At 52.4% G+C, this 27546-nt stretch overlaps 1 protein-coding gene and 1 pseudogene across 2 annotated transcripts; both read right to left on the bottom strand.

Annotated features, from left to right (window-relative positions):
- LOC123930037 overlaps positions 1-1158 on the bottom strand; it is a 158352-nt pseudogene extending 157194 nt beyond the window's left edge.
- Positions 1159-2229: 1071 nt separating this feature from the next.
- On the bottom strand, positions 2230-27242 carry TBX4 (T-box transcription factor 4). Of its 2 annotated transcripts, none has more exons than XM_045986161.1 (8): positions 27042-27242; positions 26087-26181; positions 17990-18109; positions 16523-16670; positions 5736-5888; positions 4693-4781; positions 4320-4555; positions 2230-2849 (listed from the first exon to the last, which is right to left on the bottom strand). In XM_045986161.1, the coding sequence occupies exons 1-8, from the start codon at positions 27240-27242 to the stop codon at positions 2230-2232; spliced, it is 1662 nt and encodes a 553-aa protein (XP_045842117.1). The 2 variants fall into 2 exon arrangements, with proteins under 2 accessions (XP_045842117.1, XP_045842118.1); XM_045986162.1 differs by having other exon boundaries at positions 2230-2846.
- Between the last annotated feature and the right edge of the window lie 304 nt (positions 27243-27546).

Below are 27546 nucleotides of genomic sequence, written 5' to 3'. Positions count from 1 at the left end.
AACAATGAGCAGCTTTGGAAAAGGAGCCACAAGGGGAGGGGGCAAGAGGCAGGATTGTAAGGAGGGAGACCCAACACACCTTTCCACAGCAGCTTCTCTTCTAATCTAACAGGGTGAAACTAGACTGAATTTCATCTCTCTTTTTCACACTCCATCTAATGGCCAAGCTGTAGGGATCTGGCGGAGGAGTGGGAAGCAGAGGTCTCTGCCAGGCCTTCATTCTGTTCTCTGGGGTGCAGCTGGCTGATGAGCTCAGACATCTGACCTCTCCAGGAAACCCCAGGCTCTCACTCCAACCTGCTCTTCAGTTCCTTGTCTGAAGAGGCCACACAGATCCCACCAAGAATTCCCTTCTGTGTAAGACCACCTCTCCCAAATCACCAGGTTGTGTGTTGATTACTAAAAGGGGACGAATTCTGGTGTATTGCCTGTCTTGCCCTTCTGGGGTCTTTGTGGGCCCAGGAATCCAGACCCGTCACCTGGGGGAGTAACATGAAAGCAGAGGTACAATTGTTCCGTTGGTTCTAAATTCCTTCACTCGAGGCTCAGAGGCTCCATGGTATAAATGCTCAGAGGCACAGAAAAAAATACCAGCAAAGGGGACACTAAGACCATTGCTGAGCCAAGAAATGACAAGTCAGTAGTAAAGAGCATCCACACACTTCACAGTTGTAAAATGGCTTTATGTTACGATATGTAAAATAAAATGTCCATGCTATATAACAAAACACTTGACGTTCCATACCCCCTGTTGGCTATTGTGTCTTCTAATATAGTTTAATCTGTGGTGGGTGTATATTTATATATATATAGATTTATTTATTTATATATTTATTATTTATTTATTTATATGTTTTCTCTTAACCATTCTTAGTTTTTAACATCAAATGTGTCATAAAAATTTAAATAGATGTCTTTCCAAATACCCCCTCCAGCGCTTATTTTATTAAGTTTATTCATTTGTAAAAAGCAAAGCTGAATTTGACATGTGGCCTGCATTTGTGAGAGAGAGAGAGAGATTTATTTATATAATATATAAATAGCTATTCAGCATGCAAAGAGTTTAGTGATTTCCCAAATTAGATTACAAGAGTTCACACCGGCCACATGGATGGTCTGGTGACGTTCCGCGCTGAAGAGCTGGGCTGGGGACGACATGATCCACCTCATGGGAGAATTATCCTCGCTTCTCTGAGCTCACTGGCTGAATGTACTGGAAGAAATGAATGTTTTCTCAATTCTTGTTTTTATTCCTGTTGGGCTTTCTTGCTCCAAAGGCGAGGATTTTCTGGGAGTCGAACAGGCTCTGCCTGGCAGCAGCTCCAATTCGGTCTCCTGGGGACGTTGCCAGGTGAAGTGTGTTTCATGACGGCCAGTCATCGGATGCAGATGGTGCCTGAAAGGCCGAGTCTTGTACACCAGAGAGAGTGGGAAACCATGTCGGGGGCTGAGGGGAAGGGCTTTGTACCATATAAAAAAACCTGAATGATGACAGAGATGCTATTGGTTGCATTTTCCCTCCTCTTGAAGGAAAAAAAATAAAATGTTTTAATACCCATTAGGTGGCACGTAGCACATGACCTTCTCAGAAAGTCATCCCTCAGACCTCAGGACTCCAGGGATCAATTTCCAGGCCACTGACTGAGCCGTGAGCTCTACTCTCAGAGAGCGCTTTGTGGCTTAGCTGAGCGCACGTCTCAGGTCATCTCACAGAATCTCCAGAGGCCAAAAGAGGGGCCCCCGACTCCCCAGACAAGATTTCCAGCTTCTCTTGCTAACAGAAGGCCAGGAACTCAAAGATGTTCTCAGAGACCTCCCACCCCAGCAATGAGTCTCCTCCAACCTTCCCTATGAGAGAGACCTCATCACCTGGCCCCTGAGTGAATCAAAGATTATATTATCAAAACCTCTAAGTAACTCACATGAACTCTCCACTCCCGTCCTATCCATGCACCTGTCAGGAGATACGAGATAACAGTGGACCCAGGTACCAGAGCCAAAATCACTTCTTAGATAATTGTGGTTTTCTTCCTGGTCGTGGCCTCAGCTGTATGTCAGAAGGCGGATATTCTCCAAACGTAGACACGTACACAGGCACACATACATGCAGACACACACGCAGACACCCTACCCTTTGAAATACCTTTCCGTGTTTCTTGGTAGCGCAGGCCACCCACAGAGGTTAACACCGGATTACCGTGGTCCTGGGGCTATCGATAGACATGGGAGTCATCCGTCAGTCCAGTTCTCTACCGTTCCCATTCCTGAATGATACTGTAAGGAAGCTTCCCGGGACAGGGAGAAGCTCTGAGAGTAGAGAAACTCATTGGCAGCATTCAGATGTGGAGAGGGCGGCTTCCTCTCGCACACGGCGGGAAGGCCGCGCTCCCTGGGGAAGGAGGCAGCAGGGCCCCGCTCCCGGACCTGAGACTGTGAGAGCTGATTGTAGACGCTGAAGTGGGTGTTTCCCGGCGGCTGGGAGCTCTGCGCGGAGAGAGTGGGCAGCCGAGGCATCATAGTGGTGGCGGTGAAGTGGGTGGGGAAGGACTGGTAAGGCACAGTCTCCATTGTCTGAACACTGTAGCTTGTGTACGGGGAAACTGACGTCCACATGTTACAGCTCAGGGGGGGCGGGGGCAAGTCGTCCACCCCAGACACCCCAGCAATCTCCGGCCCCGAACCTGAGTACATACAGGCTTCTCTTGGGGTCACCTCACTGCAGTAGGAGGGGCTCAGCATCTGCTGGTCATAGGGAGGGGGAGAACGGAAATAATGATCCTCTCCCACTGCCGGGGGAGCTTCCAGATAGGATCGCTTGCAGGGTAAGTCCAGATGGCGGGCACTGTCTGCTGGAAGACAGAGAAACCTTCAGGAAGAGCCATTTCCACCAGCCCAGGGCCCAGAACCCTCCTCTTGGATGCCAAGACAGCCTGCCATTGTCACTTAGCACTTGCCCCCTCATCCCATGTGGCCATGGCGCTTTCAGAATCACTTTAATCAGCTACAGCTTTTATAAGGTGGCAGCAGCCAAGAAGTGGTCAGATTATGGACCCTGCTCAGAGGCCACAGGGGACACCACATCAGTGGACACACAGTGATGTGGTCAGCCAGGCGGCATATAGCTTTCATCCTTTGCCACCATGACTCCTGGGGATGGGAAGAGGCCTTAATGTGCCCTGGCATTCTTAGGCGAGGCCCACCCTGGCCAAGGAAAGTGGAGGCAACTGCCAGGCCAAACTAGGCCCAGAGGCCACATCTGTCTGAATTAGCCAGAAAATTAAAGCCACAATGTTTCTGCCTTAATCCTCAGCTCCCAGGAAGGCCTTAGCAAGCCAAAGATACTTGCAGGCACGTTCCTGTTGCTTTTAGAAGAGGAAGTAAACCCTACATGTGTTCAAAGGAATCCCAGCATTGTTATAATGCAGATTCCAACCAAACAGTGTTTACAAAATGGAAACAGAGCTGACAATCAGTAAAAGGTGACTTGGATTTTAAAGGCTAAGCTGATACTCTCTTTGGGGAAAGATGACATCAGCTGCTTCAAACCACCTATGTGTGTCTTTCCATGTCCTCAGCCATGACGGCTTGACTGTCTGGAGTGGCATATCCCCTGGGTCACCCCTGTTTTAGGATTGAGGGTGCTTTGAAAAACGATAGCTCCAGTCCCCACACCTCTGGACCCTGAGGTGTCGGCCTCCTCGCAGGCTTAGAGACAAAGCCCATGTGACTTTATGTGATGCGCCCACCCCGTGAAGGCTCTGATCAGTGGCTATAAAAAGCACCTGGCACTGGGCAGGGGTACCCACCGGGGTCCTGGGGACATCAAGGCCAGAAGTGGTCTGTGAGGATTAAAATCAAGAATCAACATCCCTGGGGCGCCTGGGTGGCTCAGTGGGTTAAGCCGCTGCCTTCGGCTCAGGTCATGATCTCAGGGTCCTGGGATCGAGTCCCGCATCGGGCTCTCTGCTCAGCGGGGAGCCTGCTTCCCTCCCTCTCTCTCTCTCTCTCTGCCTGCCTCTCTATCTACTTGTGATCTCTGTCTGTCAAATAAATAAATAAAATCTTTAAAAAAAAAAAAAAAAGAATCAACATCCCTGCACTAAGCCGGCCATGTTCCTAACCCTCCAGGTTTGTTCTCCCAGGCCACACGATAACCAGGTATGTGCGTGTGCGTGTATATGTGTGTGTACATGCACACACACACGCACAGGTGTGTGCCCACAGAGCATGAATGTTCGCACATATGGTGGAGAGTGTTTGTAGGAAGAGCTTTACCCCTTGTCTGACCCTCTAGGGCTTCCAGCCTATGAGAGAACTACCTCGTCTTTTCAGGCAGTGGTAGAAGAGGCTGGAGTCCCTCTGGGCTGGGAAGGTGTTGAGGGGAAGGTCCTGTGGCTCAGCAGGGGCGAACTGCATGTGAGCCCCGTTCTCGTACTGGTAGTGCTGGAGCGCCTGATGGGCACCGTGCAGGGGGCTGACGTCAGGCTTGGCTGAGAGCTGGGTGGAGACGAGCCTCTGCCTCATGATGCTTTTGGAGATCACAGGATATTCTTTGCTGGCGAGGCGGGGAGGACAGGGACGGGAAGACAGGAAGAGAGGAAAGATACTTTGAGGGTTACCCTTCGTTCTCCTGAACCCAGTCTGCGCCCCTACCCCCGACCCTCATCCTGCCCCCGGACCAGGCAGCCCCACCTCTGCAGCCGGGCCACACGCAGGTCACTGTCGTCACTGCCCCGGAATCCCTTGGCAAAAGGGTTGTTCTCAATTTTCAGCTGTGTGATCTGTCAGGAGAGGACACACAGAGTCGCCATAGTAGAGGACTGAGCTGGTCCTCCTCCCCGTCCCAGACTGTTGTTCAGAGCTCTGGGCAGAGTCAAGGGACAGTGTATACCCCAGCCCTCGGCCAGCTGGCCGGCAGCCTTGCCGAGTCCTCCCGGCCCTCTCCATCCACGACTGGCTCCTTGCTGTCTCCCATCCATTCTCCTCACTGCAGACCTTCTGACTCTGCCTCCTGTTCTCCTATCTGTGTGCCTCTCACAGCTTCACATCTGTGTCACCCCAGCCAGGCCATCTGCCACGTCAGCTTCTGAGGGACCATACTAAATGCAAATCTGTTACTCTTCTGCCTGAAATCTGCCACAGCCTATGGCCCTTCCTCAATCCCCCAAGCCCACCTGGCTAGTCCCTTGCACGATGTGACAAGCCCCCTAAGAAGGGTTGCCTGGGCAGCGGCAGAGGGACAGGGAAGAATGGCCCATGCATGGACCCAGAGGCGGTTTGGGGCAGTCAGGCTGGGGAGGGGTGTGGCAGGGCGGGAGTTAGACCCACCTGACCACTGGCTGAAGCAGGCTCAGTCTCCCGGCTCCCACACAGCTGACCGTGCCCTGAGGCTCCTTTCCCCAATCTTTCCCCTTTCCTGGCAGGCCCTGAGTCCGATCTTTGAATCCCAGCAGGGCCAAGAAGTTTGTAGCACAAAATGGCCTAACACTCAAGCCACAAGGCAAGATCCACGCTCTTGGTTCTTACAGTGCCGACTTTGTCCATTCCCCATAATTACTTCACACTGGAGATTTAGGAATCTGGTCTCCCTTCCTACTCAGCATTTGCTTTCTCACTGCTCTGAGGGACAGTCCAGGTGTCCAAGGCACCTCTGCCCCAGGCATGGGGGCTTCCCTTCCTGCCTCCCTGATGGCACAGAGATGCCAGGCAGGGTCAGTGGTGGGGGCTGGCTATACCTTGTGATTCTGGTAGGAGGTCACGGAGATGAAGGAAGTCTCTGGGAACACATGGGTGCAGAAGGCTGTGTTTTTGGAGCCGAAAGCATTGTTCTCATCAGCCTTCACGATGTGTAGCCTTGGCTGGTACTTGTGCATGGAGTTGAGGATGATCTGGAAGACAAGGGTCTCCTTCTGAGCTCTAGGTCCCCACCCTCTCTTCCGTGGTCTCAGTCAGCTGGCCTCAGGCTGGCTTTCATTCTGCTAAAAGCCCAGGTTCCAGGGCCTGACTCCTGGGACAGGCCAGAAAGGTGCTAATGCTCCCAAGTGAAGAAGCAGGCTCCTGGACTCCAGCTCAGCCCCCATGGCCCCCGCTCAGCCCCTCCGCTCCAGAACGAATGCCTGGCCCCAAGACCTTCCTGATGGCACAGATGTTTCACTGCAGTAATGGAGAACTGAATAGTTTAAAGCCCAAGTGACCTCAGCACTGCGTAGCAGGTGGAATTCCAAGCTGTAGGCAAAGGCCCAGGGTGTCACTGACTCGCTGTGTGACCTCAGGAAAGTCACTGGACTTCTCTGAGCCTCAGTTTTCATATTTGTAAAACAGGATCCTAATTCGTAACTCATCTCCCTCAGGTTTCCTGCTCCAGCTGCCCATTCACCCTGCCCATCCTGCTCCTCTCCTGCCTCTCCTGTTCCTCACCCCCCGCCCCCACACTGCTGTATGACCCGCTTTTCATAAAGATGCCTGCCAGGGGTGCAACATGGGGGAGGAGCTGAGGAGAGTGTCCCACTTGGAGTTTTTTCATCTGTTTCAACATTTGCAGAGGCCTGCTGAAGGGAATCCGGCAGACCCAGACGCATCCTGCCCGCAGACCTGCTCAAGGCTGCTCACAGCCTGGAGGGAAGCTCCGTCATAAGCTAGAGTTCCAGGTGTCAGGGTAGGAGATAGCAAAGTTCTAGAAATAATGCCAGAGAAGGCCAGAGGCCCCACGCACCTACAGGCCCTTGAGGATGCCTGGGGCTGGGGAGGTGGGTCAACCCACCAGCCCAGAAGAACCCAGGAGGCTTGGCCCTGGAGCCCTGGGAGTAACACACAGTAGTTGCGGCTCCAAGCCTGCTTCATTCGGCTGTGTCCCACGGTAGCGGCTGCATCATGTGCCATTAAAATGTATTTTTTATCGTTGACATTTGCCAGATGCCCTCCCTATTGGAGGCAGGACCAGGAATTTGGGGCATTTTATCAGCACCGCTGCTTTTGTTAACCCTTTGGCTCCTATTCTGGCTGGGCAAGGCTGGCTCTCTGGCCCCATTACTCTCTGAGCTCCTTTCTCTCCTTCCTTTCCTTCTAGGAGTGCCCCTTCCTGGGCTAGCCCTGCTGGCTCCCATCTTCCCAGTTCCCAGGGACAGGTCTGGGGCCAGATTAAAACCCTGAGTGACCAGAGTGCCAGAAGAAGGGCCGGAACTAGGCTTTTCTAGGGCACACCAAGGCAGAAGTTTAGTCTAGGGAAAGGTGCCACATTCAGCACGGCCTGGGGACAGAGACAGCCCAGGGGACAGGCACAGCTGAGGAGCAAGGTGGGGCAGCAGCTGGGCCACGGCCTCTGGCTCTCCCTGGGCTCCTGGTCTTGGCTGGGTCTCTCCATCCAGCAGAGCTAGTTTTTCTGCCTTCTGCACTGGCTGTGACAGCCTCCCGTGACAAATCTCTGGACCCTCTGGGGCAGATACAGAGGACCCCAAGCCCCCAGCCAGGGCCTGCAGCTAAGGACCCATTGCCCAACTGGGGGCCTGCCAGATAAACAAACGCAGAGTGGACACAAGTCCTGCCTCGGGAGGCCTCAATGGACATCTGTTTCCAAGAGGTTGGGGATAGGGTATAGGTCTTGGGAAACACCTCTCAGTCCCTTTAGGTTATTCTGCCACCCCGCACTGCCCCCCAGCTGCAGGAGTCCACAAAGGACCCAAGTTCCCCAGAAGACCAGGAAACTAAACCCCTGAGAGGTGGTCAAGATGTCTCCAGAAGTCCCCAGGGTCCTACTTCCTGGCCTTTTCACATGCAGTTCCTTTGGCTTGATCTTCCTTTTCCCCTCTTTCTCACCTTCTAGGGTTATCTTCTCTAAACCTGACTCTTCCGGGAAGCCTTCCCAGATCACTAGGTCCTGTTGTGAATCCCTGATTCTGAAACTTCCTCCCTACACATTGTCTACTTGGCTGTTCTGTTGTTCCCTAGTGGTTTCCTATTCCTGCTTGTCCCTTTAATTAAACTGTGAACTCCTCAAGAGAAAAAGAGAAAGCACCGTATTTTTTACTCCTTTTGTACCTCTGGGCTCCTTTACCCTCAGACAGGAACTAGTAAGTGCAAGGCAGCCTCTAAGGCATTTTTCAGGTCAAAATTCGCGATTAAACCTGTGCACAGCGTGCTGCCATCCCCGGCGGCAGGACTAGCCCCTGGCCAGTTGGAGAGGACACAGCCAGTGGACTGACAGATCTAAGTGATGCCAGGCACCAGCACAGTGAGGCTGGGCTGTCCCTCAAGGATACCATCAGACAGATGACAGCACGCACCCTGCTCCTCGGCCACCTGGGGAGTCCTAGGCTCTGTCAGTCTGGCCAGAGCCCTGGGTACCATCAACTCCCTACTCCTCACTGTCACTCACCTCCAGGTCCAGTCAGTGACCAAGTCCTATGACTCCATCCACAAGATAAATGTCTCTCTGTTCCCACTGCCCAGCCCTTATTCAGCGCCCCTCTGCCCCTGCCATCTCTCTCTGGGTTTGGGGCTACCTCCTCCCTGTCTCCCCCTCCATTTTCACTGCTACACATCAGATCAGGTCACTCCCCTGCTTATAACGTTCCAGTTCATCCAGGAGGACTGTCCACTTGCTTTGTATTTCTTCCTCTTGCCTCCCAAGTTTTCCTCCCTCCATTCCTGCCAGCATTTAGAGCTCAATAAATGTCTTATATTCATAATGCCACCTTTGATGGTTCCCTCTTGCCCCTTGGGATAAAGGCCAAACTCCTTAGCCTATCAGACAAGGTCCTCCATTGACTAAGGTGGAGAGATTGCCAAATACACCCTCTAGGGGAGGGAACCAGTCTGGCTGGCAGGGAAAACTGGGAAGAGAGAAAGTGCCAGACGTGAAGGGCAGGGAGGAGCCAGAGGGGGTGCAATCCTGGACACAGAGAAGTCGGGAAGAGTCCAGAAGCTTCAGTGGATCTCTGCTCAGCAGCTGCAAGTCTTGAGCAAGCTCTTTCCCCCCAGTCATTGGGGTCCCTATCTGTAAAGGGAGGCCTTCGACTAAGAAGTGGTCCCAAACACCGCTCATAACTCAGACACTCTAGAACCCAGACAGGTGTCTGGAAGAAGGTCCTGCTCATTGAACCAACGCAATTTTAAACTGATGCTTCAGCCCCAACAGCCCAGGAGAACATGGAACCAACTCCGTGACTCACACCTGGCTTTACTCGGAAGTTCCTCAGGCGCCACATTAATCTCCTTTGCCAGAGTCTCACATTTATACTTGTGGCAGAGGACGTTGGGCCAAATGGACCAGCCACGTCAACAAACCCCACTACATAACTGGTCCCATCATTGTTTTACAGACATGGGATTCATTACGTTCTGGCTACAATTCAGAAGCCTGTTCTATTTTAACAAACTGTGATAGCGCCAAACATCCATTTCCTCAAGAGATCACCCTAGCGTGCTTGGCCAATGAGGTTGAGATTTATCTGCGTTAGAATCACAGAACATAAGCACATGAAGAGGCAGACCTTAGAAATCATTCTAGTCCAACCTCCTAATTTACAGATGAGGAACAGGAGGCTTGTAGTGGGAACGTGACTTGCCCAAGAACACATAGCTGGCTGGAGACAGAATCCTGAGAAGAGTCCAGATGGCCTTTGAGAGAGCACACACTGCTCTCCACAACATGCTCAGAAATTAATGATAAAGTGTCAACCCAACACTGTGAGAGACGAGGATTCACCAGGCCCTTATGTCCATCACGGAACACAGTGTATCTGGATGCTAGCCGCACAAGTGTGGCTAATGTCCATTTTGTCATAGATTAAAACCAGATTTCCCCCGTGTCATAATTTTACTTTTTAAGACTACCTCCTCCATCATCCTTCTTACCCTCTCCAGTCCTACGAGGAGGTAAGGACAGAGGCAGGTTCTAGAGCTTACACTAAAAGAGGAAAAAACTGAGACCCAGAAAGGTAAGCGATTGGCTGAAAGAAGACCCAGACTAGAGCTGAGTCGGGCAGCCCATTAGCCAACTCACGAGGCCTTGGCCAGGTATGCCTTAGGCCTCACTCCCAGGGCAGCAACCCAGGGGCCCGGAAAGCTTTCTGCCTTCTCTCGCAGACACTGCGGTGTTCACAGAGCATAGCCTATGTGCCAGGCCCTGTGCTGAGGAGCCTACACACATCGAATAAGTACTCTTTACAACATCCCTGTGTAGTGGGCATTATTATTGGGTGCATTAGGCACAGCCTAAGGGGCCTGCAGCTCAGAGAGGTGAAGGCATCTACCCAACCTCAGACAGTCAGTGAGAGGTGGAGCTAGATTTTGGAATAATTCCAGAGCCTGAGCTCATACATGTCCCTGGCTGGAGAGCACCAGTCCCAATCCGGAGTTGTACAAGGCATCTGTGTCTCCCAACGCACCCAGCAAGGGCTCAGCGCATTGTCAGGGTGCAAAAAATGTGGGAGAAAAGGAGGAAAAGAGGGAGATCAATAACTGGGTCCCCACTGACATGCTGACAGCATAAGCTTTGGAGGGAGTTCAGCCCTGGCAGAGAACAAGCCTTCTCTAGCTAAATCCCACCCCTGCCAGCCAATTCTCTCATTCACTTATTGCTTTCCAGCACCCAATGTGCCAGACCCTGTGGCAGGCACTAGGATACAATGGTGACTTAGAACCGCATGGTTTCCTATCTAGTCGGGGAAGTCACTAATCCAAAAATCAGGCAAAAGTAAGTAGTAAATAAATAAATGTATTTATTTATTATGTATTTTAAAGTTTATCCAATTTTTATCTTTTTTTTAAGTTTGTTTGGTTTTGTTTTTGTTTTTTTCTTCAATTTGTCAGAGAGAGAATGAGCAAAAGCAGGGGGAGAGGTAAAGGGAGAAGCAGACTCCCTGCTGAGCAAGGAGCCCATTGCAGGGCTCAATTCCAGCCTGAGCCAAAGGCAGGTGCTTAACCAACGGAGCCACCAGGTACCCCAAGACTACATTTATAATAGTGATGACTAAGACGAAATACCTGACTGAAAATATGTAGGTTCTGATGAAGAAAACTTTGGGGGGGGGGTAAAGATTTTATTTATTTATTTATTTGACAGAGAGAGAAAGAGAGAGAGTGAGAGATAACACAAGTAAGCAGAGCAGCAGAGGGAGAGGGAGAAGCAGGCTCTCTGCTGAGGAGAGAGCCAGATATGGGACTTGATCCCAGGACCCTGGGTTGATTCGAGAACCCTGGGTTCAGGACCTATGCTAAAGGCAGACAATTAACAATGGAGCCACCCAGGCATCCCTGTGGTGAAGAAAACTTGAGGACACTTTTGAAAAACAAAAAGCAGGCATCAACAAAGAGAAAGGCATTCCTATCCATCCCTCCTTAAGTCAATTTATAATTTTGAGTGATAGTAATAAAAATACAAATAAGTTTCTTTTTTAATTATATGCGGATTCGTAAAGTTCATATGAAAAAAACAGATAAGACAGCCAAGAAAACTCTGCAAAAGAAGAGCAGTCGGGGGCCAGCCCTGCCAGACACGAAAGCCTATCGTGAAGTCCCAACAGCGAAGGCACTGGCGCATGACCAGACACAAATTCAAGGGGGGATTTAGTGTACAGAAATAAGGCAACTAAAGCCAGGAGGGAAAGAGAACCAGTCAATTATTGGTGTGAGGACAACTGGATAGCCTTTAAAAAAAAAAAAAAAAAGTTGGATTCACACCTCCTATTGAATGCCAGAATAAATTCCAAAAGGATCAATGGTTTAAATGTAAAAATAAATCCATAAAATATTAGAAGAAAACAGAAGAAATTTTCCTTCAAAATAAGGAGTGGGTAAGGGCTTTCAGTCACACAAAATCCAGAATCCATAAGGAAAGGAGCAATATTTTCAGTCAAAAGCTTCTGTGTGGGAATACCCCTATAGGCAAAGTCACAAGGCAAATTGCAAACTGGGAAAACACATGAGCAGTTCCTGTCACATACAGGGGCTATGCCTTCCTCGTTTATATAAGCTCCTAGAATGGATAACTGCTCAAAAATCTGAGAGAAAAAATTAGCAAAGGATAGGAACAGCAGTTCACAGAAGAGGGAAAAAGATGTTTAACTTCACTGAGAATAAAGGAAATGCAAACTGAAACTACAACCAGCATCTACAGTTTACCGCTCACACCGGGAAAAGCCCCGAACGTCTCTCCCACCTGCTGGGAAGGCTCCAGCCATGGCAGGAATACATTATCAATAGGACTCCGATGGAGGGCGAAACCACAAGTTACAAATCCAAACACCTCGGAGCAAGCAACTCGCCACGCAGAGATACTTGACGCAGGTGTAAAGTGATATATGTACCAGTTTAATAGAAAGAGCAAAAACAGGCATCTTCATTTCTTCAGTAAGGACTGGCTACATGATTTATGGAACCATCATCGCACAATGAAATTCTATGCGGCTATAAGGAAAGGAATCAAAGGAAGCTCTAGATGAATGGTATGATCTCCATGTTATACTGTTTACAAAGCAAGGTACAAAAAGCTTTTATAGTGTACTACCTTTTGCATATGAAAGGAAGGACTTGAGATTCTGCATCCTGCAGAATTCGTTTATGCAAAAAAGAAATGCCAAAAAGAAATTATTTACAGCGGTTAGCTGTGCCCGGGATTAGAAGAACCTGGGAGATGGAGAACCAGAGGAGAAAAATGGTTTATTACAGACATTTTTTATTTACTCATTGATTTGTTTTTAAATCATGGAACTGTATATTTCCTATTCAAAAACAAATCTGGTTTATAAGTATAAAATTCTAGGGGCTGCCTGTGTGGCGCAGTTGGTTAAGCATCTGACTCTTGGTTTCGGCTTGTGGTCTCGGTTGTGATCTCGGGGTCATTGGATGGAGCCCCAAGTCAAGCTCTGTGTTCATCGCGGAGTCTGCTGAGGATTCTCTCTCCTTCTCCCTCCACCCCTCACTCCTAAAATAAATAAATAAATCTTTAAATAAATAAAATCCTAACTGCAGTAAGGACTAGGACAGAAAGGTGGATGGCACGTTGGGAGCGTGTAATGGGGACCCTGAACTGTCTCCTTGAAGAAGGGGCATTTGAGCTTAGATCCCAAGGCTCAGGAATAACTAACTAAGTGAGGAAGCCCGGGGTCAGTGGAGGAAGTGACACACCAAGGGGACACTGTTGTGCCACTTGGTGGCACACCAAGGGGACACTGTTGTGCCACTTGGTGACCGAAGAGCCACAGCCCATACCCCCAGCCTGGAGCCAACCCGGCCTCTGGAACAGTTAGACTTACTGTGTCAGAAATCGTAAAGCTGGTCTCCCAGCTCAGCAATCTGGGAGTACTGGGGCATAAGAGGTCTCTCTTCTCACACACAGACGCACAGACACACCCTGCTGCAGTCATTGGCTCCCTGCCTCCAGATCAGGAGAAAAGTAAGACCCAGCCATCACCAAGTCCTGCTGCAGGAGACAGGCCCTATCTCGGGGAGGCCCTTCTCAATTTCCCGAAGCTGCTTCTCTTACCATTTCTTGGTGTCCTGGCCCAGGACCCTGTGGGGGCGGGAGGCAGTGCAAGTAGGAAGCAATGAGCACCTGCCCCTCTCTAGGCAGAGGAACAGAAGTGGAGCTGAATTGGGGCCCTAAGGCTCGGTCCTGCCCAGCACCCCCTGATCCTTTCTGCCCATCTCTGGGTTTAGGCTTACTCCCAGAAACTTACTCCCAGGGTATTACTGGTGGTAATACCCTGAGCCTACCCCAGGAAGGAATAGAGGGCCCTCCCGGACTGCAACCAATACCCACCAGGGGTTTTCTAGGCAGAACCCGGTCCTAGAACATGTGGGCCATGTGGTCCGAGGGGTCCCTCTGGCCTGTATGTGGGACTGGCTGCCCTGCCCAGGCCCTCACTGGGACCCTGAACCTTTTCCCAGGGGTGGGCTGCAAATGAAAGGCCTCAGCTAAAATCCCTGAGATACTAGAAGACCCAAGCCAAAAGTCCAAAGTTCACTTGGTTGAGAATGTGCCTCAAGGTCCGGGAGGTTTCAAGGAAAGCTGAAACTGTGGAGGTGAGCAGTGCAGAAGGAAGGGCTTGTTTGGGGCAGACATAGCTCTTTCCCAGGCTCCTGCACATAGCTCTTTCCCAGGCTCCTGCACTGAGAAGCCAGGGTGACGAAGGGCTCAACAGCCCCACCGGAGCAGGCCAACAAGCAGAAAGCCCAGGTCCACCCGGCTTATCTAGGACTCCATCCTCCACAGCCCTTGCCTGCATGGTCAAAAGCTGCTCCCTCTCCAGGGATGCTCCAAATGACTGAAGATAGGACAGCTCAAGCCCTGGGTACAGAAAAAACAGGCGGAGAAGCCAAAAGAACCCTGGACTGGGAACAGGTATGGGTCCAAGACAGATCCTTCACACCCAGCCCCTGAGACAATGGCCTTGTCTCTGGGTCCCGCCACCATACACGGGGTGCTGTAACCACTAAGCTGCTCATGCTGGGCAGATGCAGGGCTGGGGGAGAAGGAAAAGGCTCTGTATGTCAACCCTCTGCAGAGAGCTGAGTTAGTATGGGGAGTATCCCTATCGCCAAGGAAAGATGAGCTCCAGGCAGATGTGGTGAGTGTAGCCAGGGGCACCTGCCCCTCAGGCAGCCTCAGGGGCTCAGACTCAAGACAATATGCAGGATTACTGCAAACCCCTTGTGGACTCCAGAGCACCTGAGGAGCTTGCCAGGCTGGGAAAATCTACTGCTGGGCTAGAAAGGCCAGTCTCTCTCCCACTTCTTAAAAAATCCCCACTTTTCAAGCACTTGCGTCCCACCCCTGCCACCTTCTGTAGGGGTTTGGGGAGGGGGTAAGGGTTTGAAGAGTCCTCTCAGGACTCCCTGCAGCTGGGAACCATGGTAGCAAGCCATGCCTCCAACATTCTCACCAGAACTCTGTCTCTGGGTACATTTGACTGCTCACTCCAAGATCCAGCTCTTGCCAAGCTCTGTGCTCACCCCAGTGGTCAGTGCCATGGGGTCCCTGTGTGCAGTGTTGGGCAGAGACAGGCCTGCCAGTGAGGTTCCCACACACCCACCACAGAGGCCCTAGTTAACCTCTCCAGGTTGGTGCCATGACTTGGGCAAGCAAGGGAGGCCTGGTAGGAGCCCATGGGGAGCAAAGTCTTGGCCAGGATAGTGTCCAGGAAGACCCAGGAGGCCCTTCTGTGCCTCTGTTAAAAGGCCCCGTGCTCTGGGAGGTGGGGGCTTGGCCCACCCTTCCCATTAGATGGATGGCTTGCCTCCGCCCCCATGAGAAGTTGGGGCTGCATCTTTCTGCCACACCCCCCACAGCACCTGCCTGCATGGCACCAGAAAACCTGCACCCCTTAAAAATGGGAAAGTCAGGAGTTAATTACACTAATTAAGCTTTCTCCTAGTTACTTTTTTATAGATTACCAACTCAGAAGAGAACAGAACGGACTCAGAAAATTAGAAGTAAGGGCTGCTTGTCTTATATACCACTCAGAAATGACCCACTGCTGGCATTTTCCACGAGGAACTATGATTCACAGGATTCTGATGTGCATGCAGCCCCTTAGGGATAGAATTTAGGTAGAAAAGAGGCACATCCCTGCACCCTCAGCCCTACCCCTGTGTCCCCCACCACCAGCCACACCCTGAGGATTGCATGAACAGCCTGGGTAACTGCATCCAGCAGCCTCTGCTGCTCCATCCAGCAGCCTCTGGTGCTCCCGTGCCCCGCCCCGCCCCACCCCCACCCTGTACTTCCAGAGTAAGGATGGGTAGCTGAGAGGGGCCTGGCCTGTGCCCTGGCCGGCCGATAATACCAGGTCCCCAGACTTCAGTTTGCCACACACTTGAGCTAAAAATTTCCACATAAAACGCTTTTTGTGGGCCTGCCAGAGCCAGATGAGGAAAGAATGAGCCTTAGCAGCCTGGATGGGGCGTCAGCGGCAGCATCCCTGGGCTGTAGAGTCTCCCTTGTAAGAGCCAGGTCCGGGGCAAGGCCAGGGAGGAGCGGCCACCAGGGCCAGAGTGAGGCCCTCCCTTCCACAGTGCAGGGGCTGCCAGGCCAGCCAGACGGCTCATGCCAAAGAGAGGCCTCAGAACTCATCAGTGACTCTTTCCCAAGAAAGTTAACGTGTATTAGGCTCCAGCAAGGCCAAATTTGGGGACACTGATGCAGAGAGATTTTACCCATCATCATCTTCCTTGTCAACCGCTGCCATTTGTTTAGAGCCTCCCACGTGCACAGAGCTTCTTGCGCATTCTCTCAGTTAATTCTCACAACCACGAAAGCTTTCTAGATAAGAAAACCAAGGCTCAAAAAGGCCAAGAAACTTGCCCAAAGTTACTCAGCCAGCAAGTGTAAAGGGAGGGATGCAGCACCTTGGGGCTCGGGACTCAGACCCCGGCCTCCTTCCTCACTCTGGCCCAGGCGCGGACCAAAGCCCGGAGCTGGATCCCCGGAGTGGAGTCTCCACATCGCCACCCCTACCCAGCCCCCCACCAGCAATGCGGTGCGCCAGGACTGGCTCTCAAGGCCAGGCATTCTCTTTCTTACATGGCCGAAGGGGTCCAGGTGGTTGTTTGTGAGCTTCAGCTTCTGGAAGGAGACGAGCTGGCGCATCCAGTGCGCCCCAGTGGCGGGAGAATCGGGGTGGACATAGAGCCTTCCTGGCATGGCGGGCTCAGCCTTCCCTGCCACCATCCTGCCAACAGAGCAGACAGAACCACAGCAGCTGATTACTCTGGGGTCTGGAAAAGCCCAGATTCCCTGCCCCCTCTGAGAGCAAATCCCCATAAACCTGATGGGGGGGGGAGGGGGCGGGCGGTGGGAATCACTGCTTATCCTATACTCTCAATTTAGGGCTTTGGGAGTTTGAGTCAGAGGAGTCAGAGAGTCAGAGGTCAGCGTGCTGGGGAGGGGCGGCGACTCTGAATCTTTTATTTGATTGAAGTATAGAGAGAAAGGGAAGTTACAGACAGATGTAATTATTTACTTCAAAGAATGGGGCTAATCACAAATATATTGTGGGCAGATTTAGGTACTTCTGTATACGTGTTATCCTTTCAATTTGATATGTTATAATTTATATTATTTGGAGGGAGCTTCTTAGAGGACCTAGACAGCTTTCAAATTGCTTGTCTCCAATATAGTGTTTACCCCCAAAGAAATTAATTAGTAACTGTCCCCTCCGCTACAGTCTGCTCTGAATGATAATTCAACCTGAAGAGAGAAGAAATAGAAATACGACTCTTGCTAGGACCTGGCACTGAATCCTGCCAACTCGGCCCAGTCTCTGCTGACCCTACTACCAGCCCACTGTGGAGCCCACATCCCAGCTGGTTGCTAATTCATTCAATCCCTCTTTCAACTTGAGCAGCGTCCTGGGCTCAGGGGATAGACAGTGTAAGTGTACAGAGGAGGTGGCCGTAGGAAAAGCAGCCCAGTGTTTATTTACCCAGCCCCTGGGTAAATATTTATTTACCCTACAACCGACTTGTTTCTCCCAGCCCCTTGCCGGAGGGTCCCGTCCTCCAACCACCAGGCAGCTGCCCCTCACTGTGGATGAACCGCTTAAAGGAAGGGCTCACAGCCAGACAATGAGCAAGTGGAAAAGCAGCAGAAGACGCCACACACCAGGCACCTGGGTGCTAACCATCCGAATCAACGTCCCTCAAGAAAATAGCTCCCATCCTCCTCCCCAGTGCAGCCCAACCAGAGCCTGTGTCTATCCTGCATTGGTGTCCATCTCTCACCCCACAGCATAGTCCCCAATCCCATCTGTCCACAGCTGGAGGGAGAGAATAGACTCTCGAAAGCCACCAAATAATGCAGCTCATTTCTAGCCCCAGCCCCTTCGGCAGCAGGTGGACAAACATTTGGGGCCCCGCAGCCCCTGCAAGTTTGGTTCCCAAGTCTACCTGTCCAGGCAATCCTTGGAGCTAACTGGTGAGTCCCTGGACCAAACATCAGGTGGTGGGTGGGGGGGAGAAGACGGGGGTTGTGAGGGCCCCAGGTTCTTACCATTTGTTGTCACAGAACTTGTAGCGGTGGTCATCAGCGGGGACGATATCAATCAGCAGGATGTACTTGGTCTTGGGGTTCATGCCTGTGACTTTGACCTTGTAGCTGGGGAACATCCTCCTGGGGGGCACCAAGGTGTGAGGCAGAGGCATAGAGCACCAGGAGAGATGGCACACAGGGGCGAGGGGACAGAAGGCCCTATATCAGAACTGTAAGCTGGGTAAGGCCGTTCCCTCTCTGGCCTCAGCCTCCCCCTACACAAGGGAAGGCCTGCACCTGATGCTCTGAGCCCCAGGAGCTGTGTCTAGGAAGAGGGCTTACCTGGCTTTAGTCCTCCTGGCTGTGAGCACCTAAGGCATAGGAACCCTCAGGGTCACAAGAGAAGATTTCAGCACCAACCTAGCTGCTTAATTTCACTTCTGTCCTTTGTCCATACACAACTGAAGTTCTGGGCTGCCATTACAGGGGCCAGAGCAAAAGACCTCAAAGTCACTGTCAGCTGCTTCTGTCATCAATGGAGTGTCTCCTCTGGGCCTTTTCTAGGTGGAAACCCTCAGACTTCAAACCAATTCATGGGAAAACAGGAAAGCGCTGCTAGGTCTTTGGATTCCTTTGGAGTGTTTAGCAAAAGTGTTTAACTGTGTGAAGACCTTGCCTGGGCCTATGCACATTAACCGGGGACCAGGGGAAGTCAGTTCAGGAGCCTCATGGAGAAAAGCACAGATTCTAGAACCACTGTGCCATGAGCCCCACCACTGACAAGTTGTGAGGTGTTGAGCAATTTGCTTGGATCTCTCTGTGCCTTGGATTTCCTTATCTCTAAAATGGGGATATTACCACCTATCTCATAGGCTGGTGTGTGGATTCACTGAATCCATTTGTGACTCTTACCACTGGCCCTCACTGCACTCTTCCCTCCACAAACCGGTGGACGACAGACCTCTGTGAACATGGACTCACTAAAAAATAGGATGTTTTCCAGTTTCCATAGCCCTTGCTAAGCCTGAGACCCTCAGGCTCAGTGACTATTCTAGAGAAGGGCTTCCCCAGACCCCCATTCACACACATGAACAACAGCATGCACACAAACCTACAAGGGCGCCGCTCTGCCCCCTGGTCACTAGGCCCCTGATACTGGGTCTCCCCAGAGGGGCAGACAGAGCTTCCTCACAATCCTCCTCAGACACCCCCACCCTTTCCTAGCTGATCTCCCACAGAGGTGTTTCCCCAAGAGAGAGGCCAATCCAAACCTGACTGAAGATGTTAAGGTGTCAGGAAGCAAATCCCCTGAGTTAGGACCCTGCCCAACCAGTCCCCTCAAGGAAAGCCATCAAGTGGTCCTCTGTCTCCTCACTAAGCTGAGAGTCTATAAGGGGAACCTCAAGAGAAGCTGCCCTAGACACCTCAAACAGATGATTGGAGCCCCTCGTTTTGTCAACAGGGTTCCATCTTACCTGGCCAGAAGGGATCAAGGCCTCCAATAAGCTGGCCGACCTACAGCAAGCCCCGGCCAGGACCCGGAGGTAGGAGGTTCAGTTCTACCCCTGGCTCAGCCCCAGCCTGCTCACCCTCTTTCTTGTGGGAGGAAAGGCCTGTGAGAGCACTGCAGTGGCCAGGGACGTGGGAGGTGTTTGGCCCTGTGTATGCCCGAGCCCCTGTACTTGAGCACACAGTGGAGTGCGCATGTGTGCGTGTGTGTGTGTGTGTGTCTGGAGGGAGGAGGGAAGTTCTAGCAGCAAGTCTAGGGACTTATAAACCCTCTGGAAGAATTTGTCTCAGATGTCAATTGAAAGCATTTTCAAATGTCCACCCCACCCCCTCTCCAGGAACAGGGGAAGTGAGAGGGCTCAGGAACCCAGTCCTGCCTCCTGCTAACCAGTCCCTGCCTGGCCTGGGGGCACAGCTGCAGCCTGCACCACCCTCTTTCCCAGCTCAGCCTCTTCCCTGATAGGCCTGAAGCTGAAGTGGGGACGGCAGCAGCTGCCTCACCTCCCCTCCTCCCTGGGGGAAGGCCAAGAATCCTGTCCCCTCCAGGCCACCATTTTGTAACTGTTACAGAAACTGCCACAAAATGGGGCAGCCCTGGCTATGCTTGGGCTGACCTGGCACCCGTGCCCTGAACTTAGCCTTAGCCTGTTTCTCCTGTAATCACTCCAGGTGGCAAAGGCAGAGGACAGATATGGCTGCCCCCACCCCCTCCCCACTCAGGCCAGTATCTACCAAGGGGGCCTGGGAGAAAATGGCTCCTTGCCACTGGAATAGTCTCCCTAACCCAGGCTGAGAGGAGGGTGAAGGACCCTGCCTCTCCCCTTCTCCTACTCCCTACTGCCCTTCATCTCAGTGTCTCAGGAGGCCAGGCTGACATTGGCTAAATGCATTTTAGAAGGCCTATAAGCATCCTTGGCTCAGCTCCTCCAGGCACTGAGCTGGGGTCCTGTGATTTGGCTTTTCCCAGAAGCTGACCATGGACCAGATTCCTGACGGAAAACCCCCTCAGGGAGGTTTTGCCAAGACTTGGGCAGGGAAGGAAGGTATTCCCCAGCCTCTGCCTCCCCTGCCTACCAATTCCCCTCTTTTTAGGGCAGGAGCCCTTGCAGGAGGGGATATCTGGTCTGAGAGAGGGGTTCAAAAGTCCACTGCTCCAGGCTGAACTATTGAGGCTCAGTGAGTTCCACTGCTTTCACTGGAATAAGCATCTCCCCAACTGTCAGGGTCCAGTTTGGTGACTGCTTCTGAGAACGCAGGCCTTGGGGACCCTGGGCACTATCATTTCCCCACCTGCACGACTCAGGTAGAATGAAGGGTGCAGCCCGGTGGGGAAAAGGCTGCGTGTGCAGGGGAAACACACGGTCCACGCAGACTGCAAACCTCTTCTCCGAGCCAGAGGGGGCTAAAGCTGGATCCTAGAGGCCCAGCAAGGGAACGTTCACCAGGTGGGCATGGCTCCGCCACCGACAGCAGAATGGGGCTGGGAGCTGTGGCATCCTCGGGACTCCCCGTCCACGGTGAAGGCCCGCTCTACTGAAATCCATGAAAGGATGGGGCGCGGTGTAAATTGTTTCTGTGACTTAGGACATAAATGTAGCTGAAAACCACTCCTGGGGGGGAAATGAATAGCTCAGCGGGTCGGGGAGGGAGGGCCGGGAGGAGAGGGAAGGACTCGGAGCCGCCTGGCTCGCACTGTGCCCCGCCGCCCGCGCTGGCCGGGAATCGCTGGCTCGCCCGTCCCAGATACCCCGCGGCAAACCACCCCCCGAGTCCCGCGCGGTCCAGCCCTCTCCCCCACCCCCTCCCTGTGCCCCGCGGGCCTCCCGTCCGCGCCCCTGGCGACCCTCGGGGCTCCGGGCCCCGCAGGCAGAGCGGCGCTCCGGGCGCACGCGGAAACGGCTCCGCCGGGGAATAAACAAGCCGCCCGCCCCGCCGCCCGGGAGGAGATGAAAGCCGGGGGTTTCTCCTCTGATCATGAAACAGGCTCTGAAAGGGTGCGGGCTGGAGCCTTTATCTACTTGGTACTCGGAAATGGTTTTAGAATGAACTGCTAAGATAAGCTTCCTTGGACGTTTCTCGGCGTGGGAGGCTTGCGGGGCGCGGGGCAAGGGATTCGGGGCATTGTGATTTTGGCAACAACCCCTCAGCTGCTCGCTCGCTGCTGAGAGGGGACGTGCAAGGTCAGCTGGGCTCCGAGAGCCGCGGGGGCTCCCGGCTCCCGGGCCAGAGCCTTCGCCAAATTCCTGGCCTTGACCTGTGAGCCCCCCACCAACCCAGAAGGGGGGTGCAGGGAGTAAACCGGACCTAGGAGACCAGCCAGATTCTCTCCACCTAGCCAGGCCGCCAAACCCCAAACCCGACGACGGCACCCGACTTTCTCTGAGGTCCCGGAAACCCCAGGAGCAGCTAAATGTGCCTTCCCTTAAACACAGGCACAAAACCAAATCGAAGGGGTGAGAAGTCGGGAGAGGGGCTTCGAGGGGGGCGGGGAGTGGTGGGGGGTTGGGAAGGCACACGAGAGGATTCGCTTCTGTTTCTTTATCTGGGTGGTGCTTTGATGGGGGGTATTCATTTTGTGTAAGTCTCTAGAGCTGTACAATTAAGGTTCGTTCATTTCTATGCAGGAATTTTCCACTTCAATAAAATGGGCATTGAAAATTATATCCGTGTATATACGGATACTGTATATATCCGTATATATACGGATATATATCAGAATATATCAGCAGCGGAGCTCAGAGTCTGAAAGGAACCAGTAACAGGCAAAAGATGGGGTTCCGCAGAAAACCCCACTCTTCTTTCTATCCTTAGTGTCTGGGAATCTTGAGAGATTTCTGGGAAGAGATTAAGTCCCATCAACCAAGGTTCAGTTTGCTGGAGGAGGGGGGCCTGTGTTGCTGGTACTGCCTATACTGAGACCAAACTTTCTAGGCAAAATTATTTCTGAGAGCATGGCAAAGCTTCATAATTTATTTCCACTTTATACACACACAGAATTTTCTAATTCACTCAAAGCATTTTTAAGAAATATTTTCCCTGAGGTGGGAGGCAGGAGTGAGGGTGTGTGGAATGGATGCTGTTTTGGGAGATCAGTTGCTTCTCAGATTTTTTTTTAAAGACACTTCCTTCTGATAGACTTTTGCTTTCAGAAAATACTTTAGCAAGAGATCAAAGGACTCTCTCCCCAACCCACTTTCCCAGTGTCTTCAACCCTTACTTGTCTTATCACCCACGCCACTGGGCTCTGACGCTCTGTATACAGAGCAAGGGCAATTGGCTTTGAAGCCCCGGATTAAGCTGGGCCAAATCCTTGCCTCAGAATAACAAACAATACAGGTTCAACAGGAGTTCTCATCGGTAGTTCATTTTTCAAACGCAAATTCACTGTCACTAACACAAGCAACATTGAACTCAGCAGGCTATGAAGGCTGATAGTGGAGATTTATCTGGTGGCAAAACCATGACCTAGGAGGAGAGTAGTCAAACGGTTAGGAAATTTTCATTTTGGGGACGTTTATATTTAAATTTTTGTGGAGCTCATTTTTATCTATGTTTGGGAGAAAATGCAGTTTCTCACATGTATCAAGCTTGGCAGGGATGTGAAGGAGGTAGAGAGAGGAGGGGTCTGCTCTCTGCAGCAAACGGCTTAAAACTTGTGAGTTCAGGAGCCTGAGAGGGACAGAAAATGGCTTGGAGCATTCTGGCCCCATTTTACACCTGACATCAGGGATTACTGAGCATTCAGAAATTGATGTCTCCCTATGTGATTGGCATTTTATTCCCCAGATCAAATGGTTTGAGAATCCAAACCACTATCCGATGAAAGGGATGATTCTCTGCTTGGCCTGCAGACCTTCAAGGGCTTAAGGCAAGAGGCTTGTGACCCAAAGACAAACTAGCTTGAGAATATTCTGGTTCCCCTTCTCCAGGGCCTGCCTCTCCCTCAACCAGATAGCAATGACCATGCCCCTAACCAGCCAGGGTCCCTAGGGTAGAGCAACAACCCCACATTGAATGCCTTGTAAATAAGCAATAACGGGGAATTTCTCAAAGTTGGGGTGTTGTTCTGGGGGTGGAGTGTCAGCCATTTGACTTGTGCAGACCCGGCAACTGCCTAATCTTGCTTCTGTCTATAAGAGTCAAGTGCCTTCTCTTCTCTGGGGTAAGGTTTACATTCCCTCGGTTTTCCTCCAGCTTGAGCAGTCTAGGAATCTGTGATTCAAGGTTCAGGAGAAGAGTCCAGACCCTTTGCTAAGAAATGCAGGTGTCCCAGGAAGGGTGCCGGTAGAGATATGAAGAAGAGAACGAAGAAGAGAACTGGGAGTCCGCAGGGTAGCGCAAACAAAGCAAGATGCCTCCCAAGGCTGCCCAGGCAGGGGAGGCAGGAGGAGGGGATCATGGGGGTGGGTAGAGCCCTGATTTTGGTCTCTGAGGTTAGCGAACAGCTATGCAGGAGGAAAGAGGGTCTGTGAGAACCACAGGGAGGGGCAATGAGACCAGTGATTTTTGTAAGGACTAGACCTGTTGCACAAATAACTTTCCGCCAGAGAAATGAAAGAGTGTGATGAAACCGTAGTTGGCCAACTTCATCACAGCCACTTAAAAATTATCATCATTCCCTGAGGTCCATCTCTAAGATCAGGCACAAACATCTGCCTGAGGTTGGCACCTATGGGTGTGTGTGTGTGTGTGTGTGTGTGTGTCTGTCTGTCTGTCTGTCAGTCTCTCTGTTGCGGGGAGGAAAGGAGGAGGACCCATACAGCTGCAGGAAACCCCACTGAGGAGAATCACAAATGCCTTTTGTTTTAAATAGCAGAAGCCAGGCTTGCCCCCAAGAACGTGCTGGTCATTTATTTCCAAAAGACAAGGTTATTTCTGCTGCCTAAAAAGGAAATTCTGGAAATTTCTCTTTCTTCTTTACCTCCCTCAACTCTAGCAGTCATAAGAAATAAATTCCCCCTCTTCACACCTATAATCCACTCAACAATTTACCATACATAGCTCACAGGACCCCTGGTTTGAGTCTCATAGTAACCAAGAAAGGAAGGATGGCAGGTAAGTCTGCAGTCACCAGCTCTGTTTTACCCAACACCGTTGAGCCACAGGAAGCTTAGAGACGTGTCCAAAGTGCGCTCAGCTAGGAAGAGGCAAGGCTTGTGACACCTGGCTCCCCACTGAACTCAAGGACTATTCCAAGTGGCACCCTCTACTGGGTTCCCCTCGTGTGTCCTCCTTCCTCATCGCCCAAATGTAGCAAATTCAGGCCCCATCCTCAGGCGCCCTTGCCACCTACTGGGGCAGGTGGCCAAGTGCCCAGACCTTTATCCCCCCCCCAAAACAAAGGAAACCCTGCGTGCCTGCCAGGGAGCGGACAGGAGGGGCCACAGCACTCCTACACCACACACTGCAAACCACCAGCTTTTTGTTTCTTTTGAACAGCCCACCGTTCTCTGAGCAGGTCAGCAGAGTTCTTTAAAAAGTCGAAGAAAAATGCTGAGCGGATGCCAGACATTTCTCTAATTACGTTTATTTTAGCTAGCATTTAGGGCCCCGCTTACATGGGCCAGGAGCTATGCTAAGTGCTTTGCATACAAATGTATGTATGGTTTTGCAGAGAGGGATGAGAGAGTGGAGAGACTCTTGCCTGGGGGTTGCACAGATGCCAGCAGCTGCGGTCTGACTCCCCATTCCTGGCTATTGATGCTTCACCACCATATTCCTTGGAAAACCGAATTATGGGCACACGGCCAGGCAACGGGACATTTTCACACCTATGCAGTCCCCGGGGACCAAAATCAACTGTGAGCAAGTGGGGAGGGGGTCGTTCCTACACCTGAGCTCCCCAGCTTCTCTGTCTGCGGGTCAATCCCCCTTCACTGATAACTGCTGGCCAAGCCCTTCCTGCCCTGCTCAAGACTCCCGGCCCCATCCAGTCTCTGGTCTTGCCCTCTCTGCATCTCCCTCCTCTCACCCTCTCCTCCAGGCTCTCCCACAGACACCAGCACATTTTAAAGATGTTTCCACTTTATAAATCATTATTTTTGGCAGCCACCCAGAGCTGCTCCCTAAACAGCACACTCACAGGGCCCAATGGTGCCTTTCCCTTGGCCGAGGGGGTTGCTGGCAAGAGAGGAACAGCACCCCTGGGATGAGAGATCTGGGGTTCATGCTGCCCTGGAAAAGTTACGGAAATAGGAAAACGCCATCAGGTCCCCTTCTTCTATCTGTTGAGGGTCATCTCCGGGTCCCCAATCAATGCAATCCTGATAAACCAGACAGGTCCCCAAAAGGAGGAGGACAAAGCAGCCCCCCACAGGGGCCCGATGGTGCTTGAAGTGGGACCTCTGACCCCCAGATCCTTATTTGCATTTTATTTGCATAGAGCTGCCCCTCCCATCCTCCCATCCCTCTGGGCTTCTTAGAGGAGGAATCCCCTGGGTGAAGTTCTGTGGCCCAGTAGGATGTCGCTGGGCTAAGGTCAGAGCACCCAAGGGGACCCCCATCGCTCCCCTGGCTCCAGCCGGAGATGATTGTTAAGCAAGCTCCTGGGGATCCCCATCGCTCCCACCAGTCATCTTCCAATCCCCAAGTAAACATCCCAGAGCTGACCTGCCCGCCTTGGTGATGATCATCTCGGTGCCCGCCTCGTGGAATTTCTTCCAGAGCTCCTTCTCATGCAGGCCAACCTTGATATTCTCGATGGTCTAAGGGCAAGAAGGAAGGGGACTGACGTAGGTCTGGGCTGTGGCTCCATGTGGAGCCCTGAGGACTGAGAACACAGACCCAAAGAACTATGCAGAGTGTCAGGAGCAGGACTCCTCGCCTGAAGGTTTCATTTCATAAAATTATACTGTACCATTGGTGAATTTTTCAAACTTTAAAAAGTAGCTAAACTTTTAACTTTAAAAACTTTAAAAACTTTAAAAAGTAGCTTTTAAAAACTTTAAAAAGTAGCTAAAACCCACTCCTTCGGAGCTGCACCTATAGTGGTCTGCAGAGGACACACACTGATATGTCAGGGTAGATGACACACCACACAAACATAAACACTCCATGCAGTGGGATGTAGCCACAGGCTTGAGGACAGACACACAGACACAGGAGGGACGCGGGCAACCGCAGACCCTATGCAGACCCACGCAGGCTGAGGGCGTGCACAGACGGGTTCCTTTCATTGTGATCATCAGGTTATCACTGAGACCCTCTTAGGGAAGTCCCCACAGCGGCTCCCCGCTCGCACCCGCTGGGATCCGCTCTTTCCTCCCGGTACCAGGCTTTCGCCCACGCCCTCTCAGCGTCGTCGGAGCTGGACACTTGGCCCGGGCTCGCCCCGATGCCAAAAGGGTGCCCTCCCCCGCCTGTTCCAGAGGAGCCCCGAGGGCGCGAAGCAGAAGAGGGACAGAGGCAGAGTGTGAGCCCGACTCCGCGGAGCAGAGCACACAGTCCAGGACGCAACCAGATCCCGGGGAAACGAGTCCTGTCCTCTTTGGCGCGGACTGGCAGACGCAGGCGGCCCTATAGACAGACGGATGCCCAACGTCTGCCCGACGGCCACGGGCCCTACCTGCTCTGCGGCGACGGCGGCAGCAGCTGCGGCTTCGGCGGCGGGGCCCGGGGGGCTGCCCAGCGCGGCTCCGCTGAGGCCCGGAGCAGCCAGCGCGGGCTCGGGGGCGTTGGCGGCGTTGGAAGCGCTGGCCTCGCCGAGCGCTGAGCCCGGAGCCCGGAAGGCCTCCTCGCTCTCCGACAGGCCCTTATCCTGCAGCATCTCCTGCCGGCACAGCACACACCGAGTCACATGCCTGGGTCAACACTCGCCAGAGGCCCCGCCGCCCGCTCCAGGCCAGCCGAGGGACTTCGGGCCCGGGAGGGAAAGGCCGCCCTGGCGCACGTGGACACCGCCCCCTTCTGAGCTGGGGGAGGGAGAAAATGCGGAGGGTAGGACCGTGGCTGCCTCCCTCTGGGTTCTGGACCTGGGACGGTCTGTGTGCGGTTCAAGGTCTGGCTGGCCCTGGGTGCGGGGCTGTGTGATGAGCAGGTCTAGGGGAAGGACCGCCCTCTCGGCATGGCCC

The sequence above is a fragment of the Meles meles genome, chromosome 18 (genome assembly GCF_922984935.1).
Source record: "Meles meles chromosome 18, mMelMel3.1 paternal haplotype, whole genome shotgun sequence".
In the NCBI taxonomy this organism is placed as follows: domain Eukaryota; kingdom Metazoa; phylum Chordata; class Mammalia; order Carnivora; family Mustelidae; genus Meles; species Meles meles.
This window is presented reverse-complemented; position numbering and strand designations above follow the sequence as displayed.